The sequence below is a fragment of the Pavona decussata genome, unplaced genomic scaffold (genome assembly GCF_977016875.1).
Source record: "Pavona decussata unplaced genomic scaffold, jaPavDecu1.1 SCAFFOLD_39, whole genome shotgun sequence".
Lineage (NCBI taxonomy): Eukaryota > Metazoa > Cnidaria > Anthozoa > Scleractinia > Agariciidae > Pavona > Pavona decussata.
In genome coordinates, this window is record NW_028145461.1 from 1,495,135 (window position 1) to 1,516,524 (window position 21,390).

The following is a 21,390-nucleotide window of genomic DNA, read 5'->3' on the forward strand; positions in this document are numbered from 1 at the left end:
TAAAATGGCTCTTGAATAAATGGGTCAATTGTTGGTAGAGATTTCTCGCCGGAAACAACACATTTGATTCCCGCTTTCTCCCATCCCTCGTGAATGTAGACCCTTCGATCCTTTAGTGCTGGACTCGGAACGATTATAAAAGGGCTAATATTTCACTAAAGCTTTTTCATATATGTATGGTCACTTAATCGAAAATAAAGCGTGATAAGGTAATCATCCGGCCACAGGATAAAAATGCCAATTTATACCTGAGGGAAATTAAAATGAGGGAGACATGAGATTGAGAACCGAAAGAAAATGTCGTGCTTCTTTTGAAAACCGCAGGCTTTTTATAGAAGGTGGTACAGATTGGGTCATATATCTTGGAAACTTCAAATCCTGTGGTAAATACAATATAATTATTTATATCTATAATTTCTAGATTTATTATAATCTCTGGAATTATTGTGCAAATTACTGACCTTTCGGCCCGGTTTTATATCTTGCGGTTTCGCTGAAATCTTCTTTTGAAGAGAAGGCAAGACAATCTGGCCGGAATTCCCAGTTCTTATCTAGCCATATTACTATTGCATCAGTGAAATATCTCACGGAGAAAAAATACCAGTATTGAATAAAGATTGAGAGAAAAAGAAAAAAGCAATACTGGCCTTAAGTTAGCCGGAACACGGCTACAATACCTGCTTTAAAACCTTGGGTTTTAGCACACGGACGTTGAACATAGCAACCATTGTATTGCCGGTGTTGGTCCAGTATGTGTATGTGGTAAATACAGTATTGTATTGAAAATTTAGGATCATACTGACATTTGCTGTAAGATCAAAGACGCAAGTTTCCAACATCAACACCGTCTTGTTACCTTTCTCAAGTCAGTTACATCTGTCTGGCGTGGCCCGGCGTAGATTGCCGGCCGGCATGTCGGTGATTCCCACTTGACCGTCAAATCAAGGTTCTATCAAATTGTTAGTGGGTCTTATTCACAGCCTTGATTAGTTCCGTTAACTGACTCACTGCCACCGGGATTGATTGACTGATCGAGAACGTTTGATCCGCGATTGATTTGTTCGTAAGATCGTTCTTTTATTCTTCACTGATTCTTTTTTGTGAGATGGGTATTACTGAACCACCCAAGGTTCCGGAAATCCCTGTCCTGTTTCACAACCGAAATGCAGTACTGAATTACTTCGGATGATTCTTTCTCCTCACAATTTCTTACCTTATTCTCCGTTTAAAGAAGAATTAACGCAATTTAATCCAATGCATGGGTGAATGTGCGAATAGTTACTTTTTTAGAAATGGGCAGTCTATTGATTGCCCTGGCCAGGGGGTTTACTCCCTCGCAAGACTTATATCAGTGGGTATGTGCCACCCAAAGAGGCTGTGATTTTACCACTCCCGATATAGAAAGGCTTCTCGAAAATCGAGACGTTTTCTAAGGTACGTGTAGTATTGCAAAGAAGCGGAAGATTCAAAATATCAGTTGCGATTTTAACGTATTCACGGGGAATTCATAGCATATTTAGTATAGCATGTATCAGTCAAACAAAGTAACAACTTTTCCAAAACGGGATTTTTAAAGTTAATAAATTCTAAAACGGGTTGTTTAGAAAATTGCCTATTTGTAGAACGGGATATCATCTTGAATGAAAACTCCCATCTAATAAGGAGGCCTGTGCCCGATTGCCGATAAATTCTGCGTCTTAAGATAAGTGTGAATTTTCTGCAGTCATTCTCCCCAATATAGCGCTCAAGAAATCCTTCGGAACGCAGATAACGGTTGCCGGAAACTTACACTTATCTTTATTAAAATGCTATATGCAACCTTGCTTCCTGGGCGGCACCCGGCACACCCAAAACCAACTCGAGCCTAATCTCCGGCTACCGTAGTGATGCGTGTTATACGAACTTGTAAATTGCCGTTATCAAATCTAACTACTCTTTTCGACCGAGATTACTTACGCGTTTTCTCTCGTTCCTACGAATGACGATTGAAATAATTTCCCATAAATACGGACACAGAAAATCGACTTTCGTACGGTAAAAAACTACGCAAGCCCTACTTTAGCCAGGTAAAGGCAAATTTTCAAATTTTGCTCACAGAGTTAATTGCGGTGCATTCCTGTATAGCGTGTACTATAGTGTATTTCTTCTGTAATCGGGTTAAAAGGGCAAGAATTACGTGGATTATAGCGTGGACTTAAGTATAAGCGATTGACACCAATTAGCTTCTCACGCGGTTACGGGTTTATTTTAATCATGACTACCGTCCAAAGCCATTCCGTTTGAGTTAGTTTTAGGGACAGTAACTTATGTTGCTTTAAAAATTATTGCCTACTATAGCAAGTTTAGAACTAGAAAAGTAAAAAAAAATATCAGATTGCGTGCGATATCATGTCAGTGTTACAAGTTCTTTAGTCTGATGACTTATTCAAAAATAGATTCAAAATTACCGAAATGTTATGTTTTTTAGATTATACACCCCATAACCGGTAACATGAGCTATAGCAATACTCGATATGAAGTGCGATTTTTAGGTGAAATGCATTTGGATTCCATTTTTCTGCGTGATGAAAGCATCGAAGGAACTAGTTTCTTCTCATCTTCACGAGGAGATTATTTCTTGAGTGCCGGTTAATTTTTTTTTAGTCAACGAGTAGTCATACAAAGCAACAGGAGATCAAGAGTTCTCGGATGCTATACTGGCTACGTTTATGAACAGGGAAATGTATGTTCAGAGACATTTATATAGTAAATTTCCTGTATTTTCCAAACTTCACCAGTTGCAAAAGACCCAGAGCTATACAATTTTCATAAGGCATTGCCAAAAATAATAATGCAAAGTCTTTCAGGGCGTGCATTCACGTGTGACATGATGGCGCCAAAACAAAGTACATCACAAGTACGTGCTGATGAGCGCGGATTCCCCTAAGACCTCTTAACACCGACAATCGATAACGTGCCGCAGTTAATAGCATATGAAATATCCCTATAAAAATTCAAAACACGAGGGTTGAGCGATACGAATTACAGACCACACTCCAGGGCCATTGTTTGAGAAAACTTTCTTTCCAAGTGTTAATCCATTTTGCGTCAACGCGCATGACAATGTGGCTGACACTACAGGAGGACAATGTGTGTCCCACGAGAATCAAAACGCCAGCGTCCACTCAAGGTTAGGACATACAGTGTATGTTCAATCGGTTGTTGTGAAACGATTCTTTAATCTGAAATCTATATGTCTGGCACGAAGTAAACTTTTAGCGGCTAAATGTGCTAGAAATCAGCAGCATCAATCTGTGCTAATTGCTAACATGAGAGCGATCCAAATGTTGTTACAAAGTTGATTTATAGCCAGCTGGATTGAGGTTAACGTTTATATTTGATTGTGAAATTCAAGATCAACAAACATGGCCAGCGACGATAAAATCCTCGATGAGCTACACTTTCTTTCCTGGAAAATCGAGACGCTGGAAAGGAAGCTGGAAACCAGTTTGGCGATTCAAGAAGATTTGGCTGCCAATCTGCTCCTCGAAGACAGTTCGTCTATGTCTACAGCATCAGCCTTGGCAATTAAGAAATTTGACAGAAGACACATCTCGGGTTCAAGTTGCTCTGAACCCATTTCCAGCGACGATGAACAAAACAGTCCACGGTTTAATGGTACAAGTTCCAAAGATTTGGAACGCGAGCAAGAACGTACGTATCTTATCATTCCCGTCGGCAGCTACAAAGACAAGGATTCCTTTTCATTTTCTGCGGAAAAACAAACTTTTACATGGTCAGAAATGGATGACAATGCATGTAAGTACATTAGCAGTGACGATGTATTGAATAGCGATAAAGAGATAGTGAATAATCTCGATGCAAATGAGCGGCGTACAAACAAGCCAAGTAATTCTAATGCACCAAAATCGATTGCAAAGCAAGCGACACCGCTGAGTCAAAGCAGATTTGCTGCGAGTGAAAAACAAATGTGTACACAGTGGAATGGAAATGACTCTGAGATAATACCTTTAGAAGATTGTTTACTCAACTCGAGAGCATCACATTCCGTTGACTGTGATTATCTTGAAGGGCAAGGAAAGGTTGGTGGAGCTTTCGACATCGATTATGATCAAGACAGCAAAATGGTCTCAACCGAAACCAAAAGTAGTACGTCTTTTTCAAATTGCAAATATGGCCTCACAATTGGCATAGCAACGGCGAAGGGTTCATCTCAGGGCATGTTTAATGACATAAAGTCATTACGAACTTTAGATACACGACATGATAAGCCAGCAGATCAGCATCTGGAACATTCTGAGAGATTTACAACTCATTTTGAAACTGGCGGATTTAAGGAGCAAAGGCCAGCTGGTGCGCAATTGGGGCCTTTGTTGAAAACGTCAATGTATTCTTCGGATGAGGTAACGTTTGATCAAATTTGTAATCACTCTTCAAAGTCAATGGTCTGTGACACTAGACTCACGGAGTACAAACAGACCTCAAGTGATTTTGCATCTGACGAAAACACATACTCTACTGTAAAGGAAAATAATCTGCCTTATAAAGTGACTTATGTTGACTCTGAGTCTTCCGAAGACGATCAAACAAATTGCGATTTTGTTGATGCGTATGTGCAAGACTCATTCTCTTATGAAAAGAATACTGGCTCGTTAAATGCAAATCTCGGTGAACAGTCATCGTTAGCAAACACAGCACCAGACAGTAAACAAGTATCGTTGGATTATCCACTACTTGTGAAGAATGGAAAGTACGAAAACGATGTTTATTCAACACAGAAAATGGAGTCATTCCAGAAAGGAAATCATCGTTTTAAACAGATGGGGGCTGATTGTGACGCTGCAAACAAGCGGCTTATTGAGATGCAAATACATCGCGTTCCAGGAGAACAAAGATATGAAGATGCCTATTATAATCACAAACAATTTGATGCTGGGAACGGTTTAGCACACAATGGTACCGGTCAGAGCGAAGGCAAACAGAGGCAAACACAGACCCACGACATCGCAGGAAAGGTAAACAGCAACGGCGAAACTTCAATGACTGTGCTATATCGAGCAAATGAGACAAAACTTCCGTTACAGGAGGCTGATAGCCAAATTTCGCACTTCGGTGATCGCGTTTATAGAATTGTCGGCATTGACAGTAATTGCGAAGCAATTAACACTGAGAGCATTGACACAGCCCTGTCAAAAAGCACCCCAGAGCACCCCTGTCGTCAGAAAACTGTCCAAAATCCTGACGAAGCTACTCGAAGACCACACACGAATTCTACAGCAGATGAATTTCAGACCAGTCACAGACGATCTCAAAACTTCTTAGACGAAGGATCTTTTTACAATGGCACGCAATCAAATTTTCGGTTCGATGGCGATGCTTTAACAGAAAGCGGATTTTCGGAAACAGTAATGTCTGCCCTGAGCGACGATGTATTTTTTGCGGCAACACCAAACCTGAACTCCGAGACCAAAACGCACTCAAACGCTGCTAACCTCATTGATCACACTGCAAGGTTCGAGACATCGGAATCAGAGAGCCCGTATTCTTCTCTAACTAGTGTCAGCTCCAACAACGAGTTCATCCACCCTTGGAAACCTCGCAACGATTCAGTTTCTCGTCATTATGGATATTATGACAGGGAACACGTCATTTCCCCTAATAATGAAGGTGCACCCAGAGAGAGAGACCCTCAACGAACTTCAGCTTCGTTATCCATTGGAGACAACGATTCATCACCTGACAGCGAGACCCCCGTGCGCAGTTTCAGGCTTTCACCCCTACCACGCCCTGCACGGGTTCCATCTCTCCAAGAACACCTTCTGAGTGATATTATTACACGAGATTTCACTGCTGGGCCAATGAGGATCTCATCACCAACTTCGAGTGTAGGCACAAGTGAACTTTCGGTGAGTGACGGCATTTGTGAGTACCAATACCAGTGCGAGTGCCAGACAGGAATCCCCTCTGCTGAAGACTTCAGAGAAGAACTGAAGGCCATTTCAACCTATGTGTTGAATGCGCGCAAGGAATCTGCATCATCCTATAAAAAGCCACGAGCGAGATATTTCTTAGATGAAGAACAAGGAGATATGGATATATTTGATGGACGCCTTCTAAACAAAGAAAACAAAGCCGTCCCGATACTTGTTAGAGTAATTTTAAGACTTAGAAAGCACTTCTTTGGAAGCCTAGAATCTAAAACTCCATATAATTCCAAAACTCGTGGCGATCCCAATAACAATGACATTGATTCCTTGGACCAATCTGACGGGCAAACATCAAATGGCAAACAGCGAGGCCGCAAAATCTCCTTCTCTCCTTCAGCTGTGCTTCTAAGCGCTATTGGTGAGAATTCAGCGGCGGAAATAAAAGAGGTCATTGAAAAGGAGAACATGGATGTGAATCAGTTAAGTCCAAGTGGTCGTTCATTGTTGCACAAAGCGGCAGCTGCCGGGGACTTGGAAAGTATTTACACGCTCGTTCAATATGGCGCTTTTGTAAACATTCAGGATCAAGATGGTTTTCCACCTATCCACTCGGCGCTTAGAAAAGCTCATTTTAAATGCGCCATTCTGCTCATAGAGTGTGGAACTGACATGGTACGATATACCACTGAACGCGTTCGGGAATTCTTGGAAATTAAACACATGACGACAAGACACCTGCCTGTTCTCCTCAAAACAAACTTATGATGTAACGAGGTTAGCGATAGAATTTTTAACTGGTCGTTCCCGAGACTAACCCTGTCGGATTGTAAATGTTCAACACCAGAAGATATGCCAAATTCCATTTTGCAAGTCGCTGGCTTTCGTTTGAATCTGAACTGAAGGATTCCAGGCACAATACATAAGATGACCCACGGTTTAAGCCTCTTAACCCTGATGTCAGCGTTTAATAAGGCAGATTTCTTAATTTGGTTCTTTTTATCAATCTGTAAAAGCTTTTCCTAAGGGCAAATAATCCAATAATCTGTTATTCTAAGAGTGTAGAACTAAGCTTCACCTATTATGCGAAGAAACAGAACTCAGTGATTTGGTCTAGCTTCGGTTCATTTTGAACTAAACCTACTGAGTTAACTTTTCTTTATTGAGATGTGTACATTTCAGTAGAGACCGATGCCTTTTCCCATCTGGTAAATAACGACAAAGTTTTTAGTCCAAGCTATTCATTGAAAGCAATTTTATGATCTATTGTATAAGAGAGCCAAGAGAGGAATAGACAAGAGAAACACTGTGTGAAAAGACGTTTTGGTAAATTGTTTTTCGCTTATTGTAGGGTTGATCTCGCTGGATTCGAATAAAAAGAATTATAAAAATATGTAACTACTGTTTATTAAATAAAAACAATCATTGAAATGTTCTGAATTACAGTCGCTACTGTAAGACCTATCTCAGTCCAAAAACGATAGTAAGCAGACGCAGATCAAAATACGGTTAAAAAAGTCACGGGGTGCCAAAAATATCACTTAAATGGGCACTGTCACAAAGATTTTGCTCAAATATTTTACAAAGAGCATTTTCTCTAACATTAAATTGTTCTTACAGCTCTAGGACAAAAATCAATTATGTTAGGTGATTTCTCTACGGAAGAACAAATTGGCAGTTTTTCTATTGGCCAATTTTTTCAAGTTGCAATCCGTTTCCATCCAAGCAATCCCCTGTGTAATGAGAAATAAGCAGGAAAGACACATTCCCAGGGCTATACAAAGTTTGCTCTGAACGATATTTGGTCTAAAGATTTGACTGCTGGCTTATATGCAGTCGTGTTGATACGTTCAGTAATTTTGTTCTCTGAGCCAGCATCCGGAATTGCATGAGTGCTGAAGCTTTGAAAATGTTGTCACAAGTCGCCCAAAACGTCGATACTTTGATTATTTCCCTACCAGTTTCCATCTAGTTACGCTGCCATGCACACAATTTTCAAAAGGGATTGGTGTTGACGTTGGATTAAAAGTTTACTTTATGGCCAAGTTGGGCTTGCTAGCCGCGGGGTGCCTCTAACAATCCCACTCAATCCAGGGGGGGGGGGGGGGGGGAGGGTCCCAGAAGACGAAAACGTTACGATCGTTAATTGTAATGGCCTGGCAGCATAAATGTCTCCTTTACCAGGGCGGGGATGAATCATAAAAGCATTCTACCTAAGACTTTGGGTGGAAATGCAGTGGATGAAATAGTAATTAGAGTGCAAAGGTTGATGTCGGGGTGGTGCTTTCAATACTTCAAGGGGTTGTTGTGAGAAAGGTTATTAAATGGAGTGTAATCTCCAGGAATGCGGTATTTATTTTATGAAACTGAACCATTATCTCATTTTGGGAAATGCATGGGCGTTTACTGACGCTGAAACCAATTTAAACGCAACTTTCACACAAACCGCACAAATGTTAACAGGTTTTCACCTATTATAAAAATTGTCTTGAGTTAACTAAAAAAGGAGACGCAATAGTTCTCCTGTAAAGCATGTTCACTTCATAAACCAGACCAAGAATAGTTTACTATTTAGCTGATGACAATAAACACCGATTCCTGATGTATGATTGACCACAAGCTAAGGAACATGCACATGTTCTATTCTTTCTTTTAAGTGGAAGAAATGCTTATTTAAAGGTTCTTTGTGTGGGTTAAGGAAAGTTCGAACCTAGAACATGTAGAATGATTGTGGATTGACACCCAACATGAGTATGGTGTGTTTCATGGAGTACAAAATTCTTTTTACTCGTGGCCACTGGCCAAATTTCGTAAACAATCAAATGTCCGACGGCTCCGCTTCTGTTTGTGTCAAAAAGGAATTGAACAGAAGTCAAATGCCCGACAGCTGCCCCGGGGAGAGGGGGAGGAGGATGATTGCGCTTGGAATTGAAGGATGTATTAATGGTTGCTAAGTAACGGGAGGTATACTGTTAACTCCAGACACTCCAGCGATTCCGCAATAAAATTATTGAAGTTTTGCCTGAATGTAACCCCAACGCCCGCGTATCAACAGAGTAGCCCTAGATTTTAAGCAATCTGTATTCCTGTACATTTTAAGAGCAACTTTCCCTAACCACCGCGTGAGGGGCGGCACAAGGTCGGAAAAATGGACCCCTTGATATTTCGTCCAGAGATAACCTATGGTATGCTAAGAATCGTGATATAAGTTTTAGGTTCTAGAGTTTTTGCATTTTTGAGAAAATTACGAAAAACCGTCGACAACCGGTGAAGCCGAAAAATCACAGGAATGAGGTCAAATTTCATGATCACATAATCGAACTCGCGTGAAGGCGCATAGCAAATTATGGTTTTTCTTAGTTTATAATTATATTTAGGAGGTATTGCTAAGCTGCTTTGATGATAGTTTAGACTTACAATTGTAATTTCGAATTCCTGGAGAGCAAGCGAAGAGAACCGAAATTTGTAGACTTTGAAAATCAAAAATCCCATACCGTTTTCAAATATCTCAAAACATACTCGGTATTATGTAGAATTCTTTCAAAATTCAATTCTAGCAAGTAAAAGAGCTGTTTGTGAACGTGATATAATTTTTTTCTTGGCAAAAGTTATTTGTGAGGCGAGCGGCCCCATGCAAGTTGACCCAATTTGACCTTTCGATGAGATCTTGTTTAACCAGGAAATGTAAACAATTCTACTATCCTTAGCTCGCTTTCTGAGCAAACCATTGTAAAACCCTGCCATTTCCCATTAAAACTACCCAGTTAACCTGAGATAATACTTCGGTTACAGCTTACCTTCCAAATGGGTGTTTGAAGGCAAATAATTTTGATGTTATTCGGCTTAGCCACCGGCCCTATCATCACTACGGCATTTTCTAAGCGTCACCTCTTTCTGGGTTGTCCAATATTTTTGTAGGACCTGGATCCATGTCTTGCATATAAAGCATCCTCTGGTTATCTACTGAGTTTTGTATTGAATATTTCTAATGAAAAGAGGCAAGAATGTGAAGGAACTAATTGAACTGGAAAACAGAGGCAGATCGATGTCACGCAATCTTTACATCCAAGTGATCACGTGCCGCAAATACATCTGCGTGGATATTTTTGTCTTGCTCTTGCTCATTTCTTCATTTTCTTCCTTACTAGCATACAATGTTTTCCTTTTGATTTTTTGTAACTTTTTTACTTGTAAGCACAAGCCTATTTCGAAGGAGAGTTCTTTGTATGCAATACTTTGAGTCGGTGTATATACACGCAACACATTTACTTTTCCCATTTATTTCTAGTGACTGTGCAACAAACTAGAAATCCTATCTAGTTTTAGCTCCAAAAGTCAAATGCCTGGGAAGGTCCATGGCTAATGATTTCCTAAAGCAGAAGAAAGGGAATAGTAATAGATATCTGAAAAAGGGCTAGTTACTGGCCGCAAAGCGAGTTTTTGTAATTTGTATTAATTGTATTTACCGATTTGCCCATGGAAGGTGAATACGCAAATAGGTCCCCTTCGTGGCGTATCTAACTTTTTAGGATTATGTTCGACAAGATACGTTTTGAGAATGATGAATTGTTCTAGAAAGTGACACAGGCACACTGGCAAAAAAGAAATCCGAGTGCTCCTCGGATTTCTTTTTTCCGAGTATGCCTGTGTCGCTTTCTAGAATAATTTATCATTCTCATTCATTCACCAGGCTGGAAATATACTCAGTGGTGCAGCATCCGAACTACTAATCGGAAGGTCTTAGGTTCGACTCCTGATAGGAGCACTCGGATTTCTTATTTCCGAGTATGCCTGTGTCACTTTCTAGAATAATTCATCATTCTCATTCATTCACCAGGCTGGAAATATACCGCATCACATTTATTTCAAAAAGGCAGGGCTGTCAACTCTCTGGGATAATCCGGGAGTCTCCAGATTTTGAACCTTATCTCCCGATCTCCAGATTTATGTCTGTAATCTCCAGATTTTGAGCCGTATCTTCTGGTCTCCAGATTTATGTCTGTAATCTCCCGGATAATTGACGAAGTTTTCTATTTGTCGTAGACTCCAATTTGCTGACAAGAATATGTAAAATGTTTAGCGTTGTTTCTGTTAGTGTTTAATGTCCTCCCCCCCCCCCCCCCCCCCCCCACTGCTCACTGAACCCGTGACTTTGGCCTGGATGGGACGCCTCTGTAAGGCTGTTTGTTATTGCTGTCCGGGGAAGTCATATTCTCCATATTTGAAGACGTTTGAGGTTGACAGCCCTGTAAAGGTGCCTTTTGATGCAGAAGTAGACGCACGCTTTTATATGATTCTCGAAAACTATCCCTTTGGAAACTGAAAATGATTTGCTTTTGGGTTCGCACAGTACAAGACATGTTTCTTTTTGCACGAGTAAAGAGCACGTAAAACTCTTTTGAGAGTTGCCATCGAGAGAGATCTGTGGCAAACGGTTTATTTACCTCTATTAAAAAGGTTCTAAATATAGAATTCTCAGCACTTATTGATCGTTCGCCCGATAAGCAAAGCTACGTAGCACGTGCGAGGCTCCTAACTTTTTCTTAAATTCGGCAAACCGTATTACGCGGACAAACTCCACTAGATTAAAATCTTTTCAACTTACAAAGATATGTGCAGGAAAATGAGTTTTGGTCTTTTAAAGTGCATTGTATAACCTTGAGCGCTCACTTTGTCAAAAAAAAAAAATTCCTTTGAAATCAAACATTATTTACGATTCGGCAACAGTAATTAGGACGCATGTGTTTACTTCTGCCGAAATTGAGTCATTTGCGTTTGACCGCTTTGGCTACCAACCAGCGGCTGAAACGAGCAATTTCTCTCCATCTTCCAATTTTTCAACCGATGACGCAGAGCAAATGACTCAATTTCGGCAGAAGTAACCACATGCGTCCTAATTACTCGGAATGCCGAATTGTAAATAATGTTTGATTTAATTTTTTTTTTTTTGACAAAGTGAGCGCTCAAGGTTATACAATACACTTAAAAAGACCTAAACTCATTTTCCTGTACATATCTTTGTAAAGTTGTAAAGATTTTAATCCAGTGGAGTTTGTCCGCTTAGTAAGGTTTGCCGAATTTAAAAAAAGTTAGGAGCCTCAAACGGGGTCTCTGTAAAACGCAGACCGGATGGCGGCGGATGGCGGATGGCGGATGGCGGATGGCGGATGGCGGATGATAAAATGCGGATAATAAAATGCGGATGAAAAAATGCGGATGACCAAAAAATTAAAATAATAAATAAATTGATAAATTAATTAATCACAGATTTCCCACATTTTTTCTTTATGTATCGTCGGATCCGAAAAAAAAAAAAAGAACTTTTATCGAAGAAGACGTACTTTATCATCGGGATCCATACTTTTCAACTTAAATCACCACTACAGTCGTTTTTTCCCCCATCTTTATTAGTAACTGACATTTAACAAAGAAACTATACTACTACCACTACAGTACTTGATCGACACACCACCTTACCCTAAATGGTTGTCAATTTTACACCGAGCGTTTGTACGTGCACGGCACCTGTAGAAAGGCTTGTTAGCGTGAGTAATAGCTCGAGTGAATGAACGGCGCACCTAGGTTAACCGATGTCTGAGTTGTCGGAAAGCGACGCGGATTTGGGCCAGCCAACTTTTGTTTGGAAGAGATGAGTTACGTTATTGAATTGATTAAACTCAATCGATCTTCAACCTTTTTTTACTCAGTGTCAGGCAATTTTTGTTAACCTTTTTTTGTGTTCACTGTACATGCATATGTATGGTGAAATGCTAGTCCAGCCCACGATGGTAGGGATTATTTATAGCTTTTGCGCTTTAATGCATGTTACAAAATTGCGATAGTATAGCATTTTAGTTATAGCTTTGACCAATGTCTTCCGGTTTCTGTCGAGGTAAATCTTATTATCATTGTTTTACAGCCACTGAAGGCGTAGCGTACCCCTAGACCCGCACGTAGACAGTATATCGTAAGCAAAATAACTTACTCGATTTGCCGGTTAGCCTCCCACGCAGACGTTCGTTGGGCTCGTCACTTCATATTTCTGTTCGTGGGGAAGGAAATGTTGCGAGACGATCCCAAAGAACGTCTACGTAGGAGACTATTTGCCAGTTCGGTTACTTCTCTTAAGGTGGAGGTAAACGTGAATTTGGATGGAATTTTAAAAGGTTTAAAGAAGGGATAAAAGAAAGAAAATTATATTTGGAACACCAGCAGACAGTTGCCCCCAACCCAAGAGCACACCAGGTTGGTAGGGGACTGTTTGAGTGTCCATATATCAATTTTTAACTTCAAATTCTAATTTTAAAACTACATCAAATCTTAACTATTTCTTATTTCTCCAAATTTTACTACTCTTTGGAGAAAAACTATCTCCTCCCAAATATACCTAAAAATCCCCCGAAAATTTATAAAATACCCCCAAACATTGATTTGTGTTATGAGCTAAGGGTTCTTGTATTGCTTAAAACGCGAACGAGATATTTCCGTTAAATCGATTTTAAGCGGCGTGAAAATAGCTTTCAGATGTACTCTAGCCTTAAGTCAAGCAGAGCGGTTAGAAAAATTTGTTCCGGCTATTTCCTAGTGCAACCGTTATAACATATAACAAAAGTCAAGCCATAGCATAAGTCTTTCGGCATGAATCAGTACTTAATTTTCACGTAATTTTTACGTAACTTTCAAAAAGAAATTGGGCGTAAGAAATTGTTTATTCATTTATTTATTTATTATTTTAATTTTTTTTTTGTCATCCGCATTTTTCCATCCGCATTTTATTATCCGTATTTTGTCATCCGCATTTTATCATCCGCCATCCGCCATCCGCCACCATCCGGTCTTCGTTTTACAGAGACCCCCTCGAACGTGCTAGCTTCGCTTATCGGGCGAGCGATCGAAGATCACAGCTCGCCGTGAGAATTCTATATTTAGAATCTTTTTTGTAGAGGTAAACAAACCGTTTGCCACAGATCTATTTGTGTTTGGTAATTATCGGTTTTAAACTTAAAAAAAAGATCTCTCTCGATGGCAACTCTCAAAACAGTTTTACGTGCTCTTTGCTCGTGCGAAAAGAAACATGTCTTGTGCGAACCCAAAGCAAATTATTTTCAGTTTCCAAAGGGATATTTTTGGAGAATCATATAAAAGCGTGCGTCTACTTCTGCATCAAAAGATATCTTGTTGAACATATAACTCCTAAAAAGTTAGATGCGCCACGAAGGGGACCCAATTGGCGTGTACACCTGCCATAGGCAAATTGGTAAGTACAATTCATACAAATTACAAAAACTCGCTTTGCGGCCAGTAACTAGCCCTTTTTCAGATATATATTACTATTCCCTTTCTTCTGCTTTAGGAAATCATTAGCAATGGACCTTCCCAGGCATTTGACTTTTGGAGCTAAAACTAGATAGGATTTCTAGTTTGTTGCACAGTCACTAGAAATAAATGGGAAAAGTAAATGTGTTGCGTGTATATACACCGACTCAAAGTATTGCATACAAAGAACTCTCCTTCGAAATAGGCTTGTGCTTACAAGTAAAAAAGTTACAAAAAATCAAAAGGAAAACATTGTATGCTAGTAAGGAAGAAAATGAAGAAATGAGAAAGAGCAAGACAAAAATATCCACGCAGATGTATTTGCGGCACGTGATCACTTGGATGTAAAGATTGCGTGACATCGATCTGCCTCTGTTTTCCAGTTCAATTAGTTCCTTCACATTCTTGCCTCTTTTCATTAGAAATATTCAATACAAAACTCAGTAGATAACCAGAGGATGCCTTATATGCAAGACATGAATCCAGGTCCTGCAAAAATATTACACAGCCCAGAGAAAGGTGACGCTTAGAAAATGCCGTAGTGATGAAAAGGCCGGTGGCTAAGCACGGCAGCAAGACACGGGAAAATTAGCGAAGAACATCAAAATTATTTGCCTTCAAACACCCATTTGGAAGGTAAGCTGTAACCGAAGTATTATCTCAGGTTAACTGGGTAGTTTTAATGGGAAATGGCAGGGTTTTACAATGGTTTGCTCAGAAAGCGAGCTAAGGATAGTAGAATTGTTTACATTTCCTGGTTAAACAAGATCTCTTCGAAAGGTCAAATTGGGTCAACTTGCATGGGGCCGCTCGCCTCACAAATAACTTTTGCCAAGAAAAAAATTATATCACGTTCACAAACAGCTCTTTTACTTGCTAGAATTGAATTTTGAAAGAATTCTACATAATACCGAGTATGTTTTGAGATGTTTGAAAATGGTATGGAATTTTTGATTTTCAAAGTCTACAAATTTCGGTTCTCTTCGCTTGCTCCCCAGAAATTCGGAATTACAATTGTAAGTCTAAACTATCATCAAAGCAGCTTAGCAATACCTCCTGATTAACATTATAAACTAAGAAAAACCATAATTCGCTATGCGCCTTCACGCGAGTTCGATTATGTGATCATGAAATTTGACCTCATTCCTGTGATTTTTCGGCTTCACCGGTTGTCGACGGTTTTTCGTAATTTTCTCAAAAATGTAAAAACTCTAGAACCTAAAACTTATATCACGATTCTTAGCATACCATAGGTTATCTCTGGACGAAATATCAAGGGGTCCGTTTTTCCAACCTTGTGCCACATCTTTTCAATCTCACTCGGCCCCTATAGAGAGAGTCGCTCTTAAGAATGCCGGAGGCTTCCGAAATCGCCTTAACTGCAAACGGCATCTACAAAAGAATAATCAAAAGGTAGATTTAATTTTTCCTTTGTTATTTAAATTATTTAAATTAACAGTTCATAAACTCAATTATCAAAATTAAAGTATTACTGTAATGAAGTAATCAGGCACAGCTCTCACTACGTAATGATTGTTACTTGAGAACGATTAATTAGTTCTTGACGTGGTGGAGAAAGAGACAATCGAAAGAAACAAAATAACTGGAAAATATTCGGAAGCGACAAGGGAATTACATTTTGCTGTATTACGGGGCTCGTCTGAGTCAAGACGACAGAACTTAAACCCGTCACCATGAGCTCAAGAAATGCAGGGAACAGAAAGAAACAGAAGAAATTGCTGTACGTTTATCGAGTAATAAATTTTAACAATGTAGCCAAAAAGCAAGAAATAACAAGCGAGTCGTTTATAGTGATGGAATCTCTGCCGCTTGGTCGAAATGGTCACAAAGTTCACCAATGGCGAACCTTTGAAGAACCATCGCAACAAAATCATTCTGAAAATCTTCCCTCTGTGCAAGATGACGAAGTTTACACTGAGTTAAACCGCGCTGACTTCCATTTCACCAAGGCCGCAAAAAAGATCAACAAAGAGTTGTATTTGCTGTACGAGTGCATCAACAAGCCTAAAGACGTCAATCTGATTGCGAATGAAAACAGAAGCAGGAACTTTACAAAAGGTCAAGCCATGGCTGCCAAAACACATAAAGCTTTTGGAACTGAAGGCACTAAATACCAACGGCAGCGGGTAACTTTATTTTATCTCTAGCTTTTTGTCTCGCCAATAGTTAAATTTCAGATCTCCTTTATTTACTCAGTTTCATAGTCATGAAGAATTTTCGATGAATTAGTTTTAAACTATGCGCTTTCCATTTAACTTCCCAGAACAGGCCAGCCAGACCGGCCAGTCTGTAAATCGAATGCGTCATTTTGAAGGGATGGTGCTGCAAAATCTTGAAAAATAATCACTCCGAAAATGGTACGCACTATTTTGTAGAAATTCGAACGACCAGGATAATTAAATTGGTACATTCTGTTTACGAACTGACCGGTCTGGCCGGCCATTTCTGACCAATTCCTTAAGATTATCGAGCATCACTCTAGACAGCATCACACCTGTTTTTCAAATAGTCATATTGTGTTCCGCGCTGGTCGGTGGTCAACGTAAAAATAAACCAGTCAGATGTTTTGTATTCCTAAAAGCTTGAAGGTATTGTGTCCCACCATTAACTGCAGAATACCAGTAGCCAATATAGTCGAGCCAACCGAGACAGTTTTTCCTTTTTCGTTTCGTTTCGTTTTTTTTTTTTTTGTTTTTTTTGTTTTATTTTTTTAATGCAAGCTTTTATTCACAATTCAGCAACATTGCAAAAACAAGGATTTACATAGTAATATACCTATAACATTAAAAATTGGCGTGGAGCAGAAAAAAAAAATAAAAACAAAACGGGGCCAAGTTACTGGTTTGACATAGAGGCGATATGGCCAAAAATAAATAGTAATGATGTTTCGTTAATTTGTGCTTTGAGGGTAGCCTTCGAACGCAGACGTATTCCGGCTGTCGCTCAGTTCTCTCTGCCAAAAAGCGGCGGAGAGAAGCGACAGCTGGAAACGCGTCTGCGTTAGCAGGCTACTTTGAGGGAGGCTTAGGTGAGATAGTAAAGGGAAAAGAAAAAAAGAAAAAAAAAAAGCGGGACAGCTGCTTCGGTCAACGTTACTAAACTCGGCTTCTTCAAAATATTTACTGCTTTTGGGATTTAGTTAAATGAAATGTAAGGCCCTTTCGATGGATTCAAAACGCGTGAGGAAGGATTTTGGCCAATATCCACCATGGTAGCTGTTTGTGTGGGATCGAGTGCAAGAAAGGTCGTATCTTCCCTATCCGAGCTGCTGTCTCGCTAAAGTGACGTATTATGTAAAATTTTATCTTATCCCTTTTTTGTACTGTCATTGATATATTTAAATATATATATCTCATTAACCAAGTGCGAGGGAGAATACTGGGAGGGAGGTACACTGGGAGAATGTACGGACCGAGCGTACAAAAAAGACCGACTGGGCGGATATTCTCCCAGCACGGCCCGATCAAGCTTTGTTAATAAGAGATTTATTACACGACTGAAGAGAACTTTCCAGATATTTAATAGATATAACATTTCGTCAAAAAAACAACAACAACAACAACAACAACAACAACAACAAAAAAAAACAAGACAAAAAACAACAACAACAACGCGTGAAACGCGTGAAGAATAGAACATGACCCGATTGATAGATTTAAAAGTTATTGGCGCTCTTGAAAATTTAACGACAGTGTTATTGTGTAAAGAATACTTTGAAGCAATTCAAACACCGAAAAACGTACTGTGTTTCTGACCCACCGTAAAGGCCCCATTTTTCGAGGCTAAACTATGATACTGTCATCAGGAGCTCATGAATTGGTCTCCTGAACAGACCTTTTGAATTTAGCTATAGAATGCAGCTGCTTCGGTGAAGTTCTTGCAAACTGTGATTTTGAATGGGGAGAAGACGCAAAATAAACCGACTTTCCACGGTGTATATTTCAAATTACGGTTACAGGCCCCTATACCAGGGTGTGGAACAGGAGGAGCAGTCAAACCCTTCCACCCATCTTCCCCCAACCCACCCCTCCAGAATTTTTGCAATCAGTGAGTTACTGTTGGGATTTGAAAGTAGTATTGGCACTCACGAGTCATGCGTTTTACGATTCGAACCAGCATGTGCATTCTCGGCTGACAAGGGAATGCTTTTTCAAACACCAAGTTTCTCCCTACCTTCGGTGGAAATCTTTACAGTAGCTGCTCCGCGCTGTTGGAACTGATTGCCACCAGTCTTAAAAGAAGTTTCGTCTTTAGATCTATTTTTAAGAAACAGCTGAAGACTTTTCTATTTTGTAAAGCTTTTTTATGTTGAGTACTAATATTTTAGGCATGTTTGGCACATTATTTTATGTAAGATAAGATAACTTAAGATAAAAACTTTATTAACCTGTCAATGCCTTATAGCCTGGGAAAATCCCAGACTAATTTGGGTACACAAAATAAATAGATACTAAAAAAAGACAAATTGAAAATATTTAAAACTGCGTAAAATATGTAATAATCGAGTGATAATCGCTAAAAATTTTATATAAAAAATGATAAGATTACATAGTCATGATGAGGAGACGGAACAGCTCTTGCAGCCATCATCCGTCAGTAAACTTACATCACATTTACGAATCTTATTTTTAAAAGTATTTAAAAAGTTTTTGCGGATCTAACATCTGGAGATAATTTTCCCCATAACCTTTTAATAGGCCCAAGATAACGCAAAAGAATGTTTACCATATGTTACAGTATTATAACTAGAAATGGAGAAATCTGATTGTCTTAAAAGTAAGAAGAATTCTGATTATTAAAAATATCACAGATATAAGTTGGACATAGTCTATGTTTCACTTTTTACATGAGGATGCAGATATCCTGCGAGCGCCTATTCAGTCAGCGTTGGCAACTCCGCCTTCTTAAGTAATTGTGAATAACTTGCATGCTTGTCTCTATACCCCGCCCTCAGTCCTCTTTCTTGCAGTCTTTCTAGTTTTCGCACATCACTAGGTCTAAAAAAGTGCCAAACTAGAAGGCAATGCGTAAGGAACAATAAGACTGCTTATTTAAATAGTACTAGCTTAGCCTTTATTGGAATTAAGTTAAATTAAGTTATTTTTAACGTAAGATGACTTATTGTTGTAAACAGCGCATTTGATCATTGTTGGTTCATGTTGGTTATGCTTATTAACACAACTAACAGATCATGTATTGACGTGAAGTGACGATGAAATTTTTAACTGTAGACATAAATAAAGTGATGAACTGTGATTGTTTCGGCTGTGTTTGCTAAGCGTAACTCGCGTTGAAACGTGATATAAAACTTTGGCGTTCACGCTTCTTGGACCATGAAGGACATAGAAAAGTTCCAAAAAAACCCTGTGCACACAGCAGATGGCTTTTGTTCGGTGACTATTGTGCGAATCCTCCAAATCATCATGTTAACCCACTACAAAACACAAGAAGCTAAATTTGCCAAAATACCGAGATAGAAGCGGTAAACATTCGAGAAGCAGTTGTGTAGGCTTTCCATCCCCATTTTACGTGCTTGATCACGTAGCCGGAGACGTAGTTAAATTCTATATCATCTAAGTTGTAGATTTCATGGGAATCGGACTCAGTATTCAATATTTGGACTAAAATAATCGGCCAGAAACCCAAATAGCTCCCGAAGAATTCACTCCGACCCAGTAGGGTTTTGTTGTGTGCTGGTCACTGAGACATCGGGTCGACATCACAACTCTCACCAGTGCCAGTCCTCCAAAGGCGCGGTTTTAACTCTGAGAACCCTGATTTCGATCGCGTTTTAAAAATCGAGAATAACTTCAAATCCCATTTTTCTGCTTTTTTGGCTTACATTCTATGTCTACTTTTGAGAAAAATAAAAGGAATTGCACAATCAGTGAAGGATGCATTCATTTTCTCAAAGCTATCTTGTGGGAGTTTCTTAATGACACAGCGAAAGAGTGCTAGTTTTAATGTCTCTGAGTCTCGATCGCAGTCCCCTTCAATAGCATGATTCCAGATATATCACCATAAGAGGCTGTGTCGGTTACCGGTGTTATAGTCCCGCAAGGTCTATCAATAGAATTATTAAGGTGGTGGAGCTTCTTCCACGTACCCTCCCCCCTCCTATTAGTCTCGCAATAGTTCCGTATAAGTGTTTTGCGAGGTTTTAAACATTCTATCTGGATCATTTTACGGCACATCAACGATCGGCTATCAAGACGAGTCACGTTCCCTACTCGACAAGGGAAAAAAAAGAAGCTGAAGTCGACCTTCAAAATGGTCAAAACTGCGGTGCTAAAATCTCACCGAGAGATTGCTGTTGATTTTATTCATTTCCCGGGGATATTATATTTTTGTAAATGATGGAAAACAGCAAAAAAGTGACAAGTAATTCATGTTAAGATACCATATAGTCACCCACATAACCCTAACCCTACCCCACGCTCCATATAGTCACCCAACCCTCCATATAGTCACCCTTACTTTGCCATGAATTATATGCCGAAAAAGTCGCGTAATGTTTCGATGTCAGTCATGGTATCATTCTCAAGGTTAAAAAATAACGGTCGATAAACCTGATATATACATGGAAAGACTTGTTTGCATAAATAGGACAACTTGAAGGCCTGGGTACGAGAAACCCTGCGACTGCAGTATTCTGTTTTAGCAGCGTTTTTTTCGCGTTTTACTGAGGAATCTCACCCTCAGTGGTGCCTGCGGGTGCTCAAGTGAACTTTTTATCGTATTCTATGGGTGGAGTTGAGAGTGTTTCGTAGATTCACAGAAATTCAAACCAGAGAGATGGCTTTCGCGAGAACGAGGGACAAACTAGCAAGTTCGGGGAGATTAAAGAGGTTTTCTTTTTCATCCCATTTGGCTTTGGAACCCGGAAGTGTCTGACCGCCGTATCGGCGAACACGGCTTGAGCTTCATCTACTATATAGCTATTGGCCAGAATCGTGCAGTAGTTTGAGATTCAGTACCCTCCTGGGCCGGGTTGTTCGAAAGCCGATTGACGCTAATCCACGATTTAAAGTTAACCGAGGTTTTTAACTCGCTCGTTAAAGATTATTTTAGAGGCTCATTTTAATCTAATGGTAAAGAAAAGCTGAGGGACAAAAATCTTTTGGACGAA

General features: G+C 39.6%; 1 protein-coding gene across 1 annotated transcript; it reads left to right on the forward strand.

Annotated features, from left to right (window-relative positions):
* The first annotated feature begins 2,252 nt into the window (after window positions 1–2,252).
* LOC146483395 (uncharacterized) lies at window positions 2,253–7,086 on the forward strand. The gene has a single exon (XM_085106135.1). It carries the CDS (start codon window positions 3,405–3,407, stop codon window positions 6,690–6,692), a length of 3,288 nt encoding a protein of 1,095 aa, XP_084962261.1. The 5' UTR covers window positions 2,253–3,404; the 3' UTR covers window positions 6,693–7,086.
* Window positions 7,087–21,390: the final 14,304 nt, after the last annotated feature.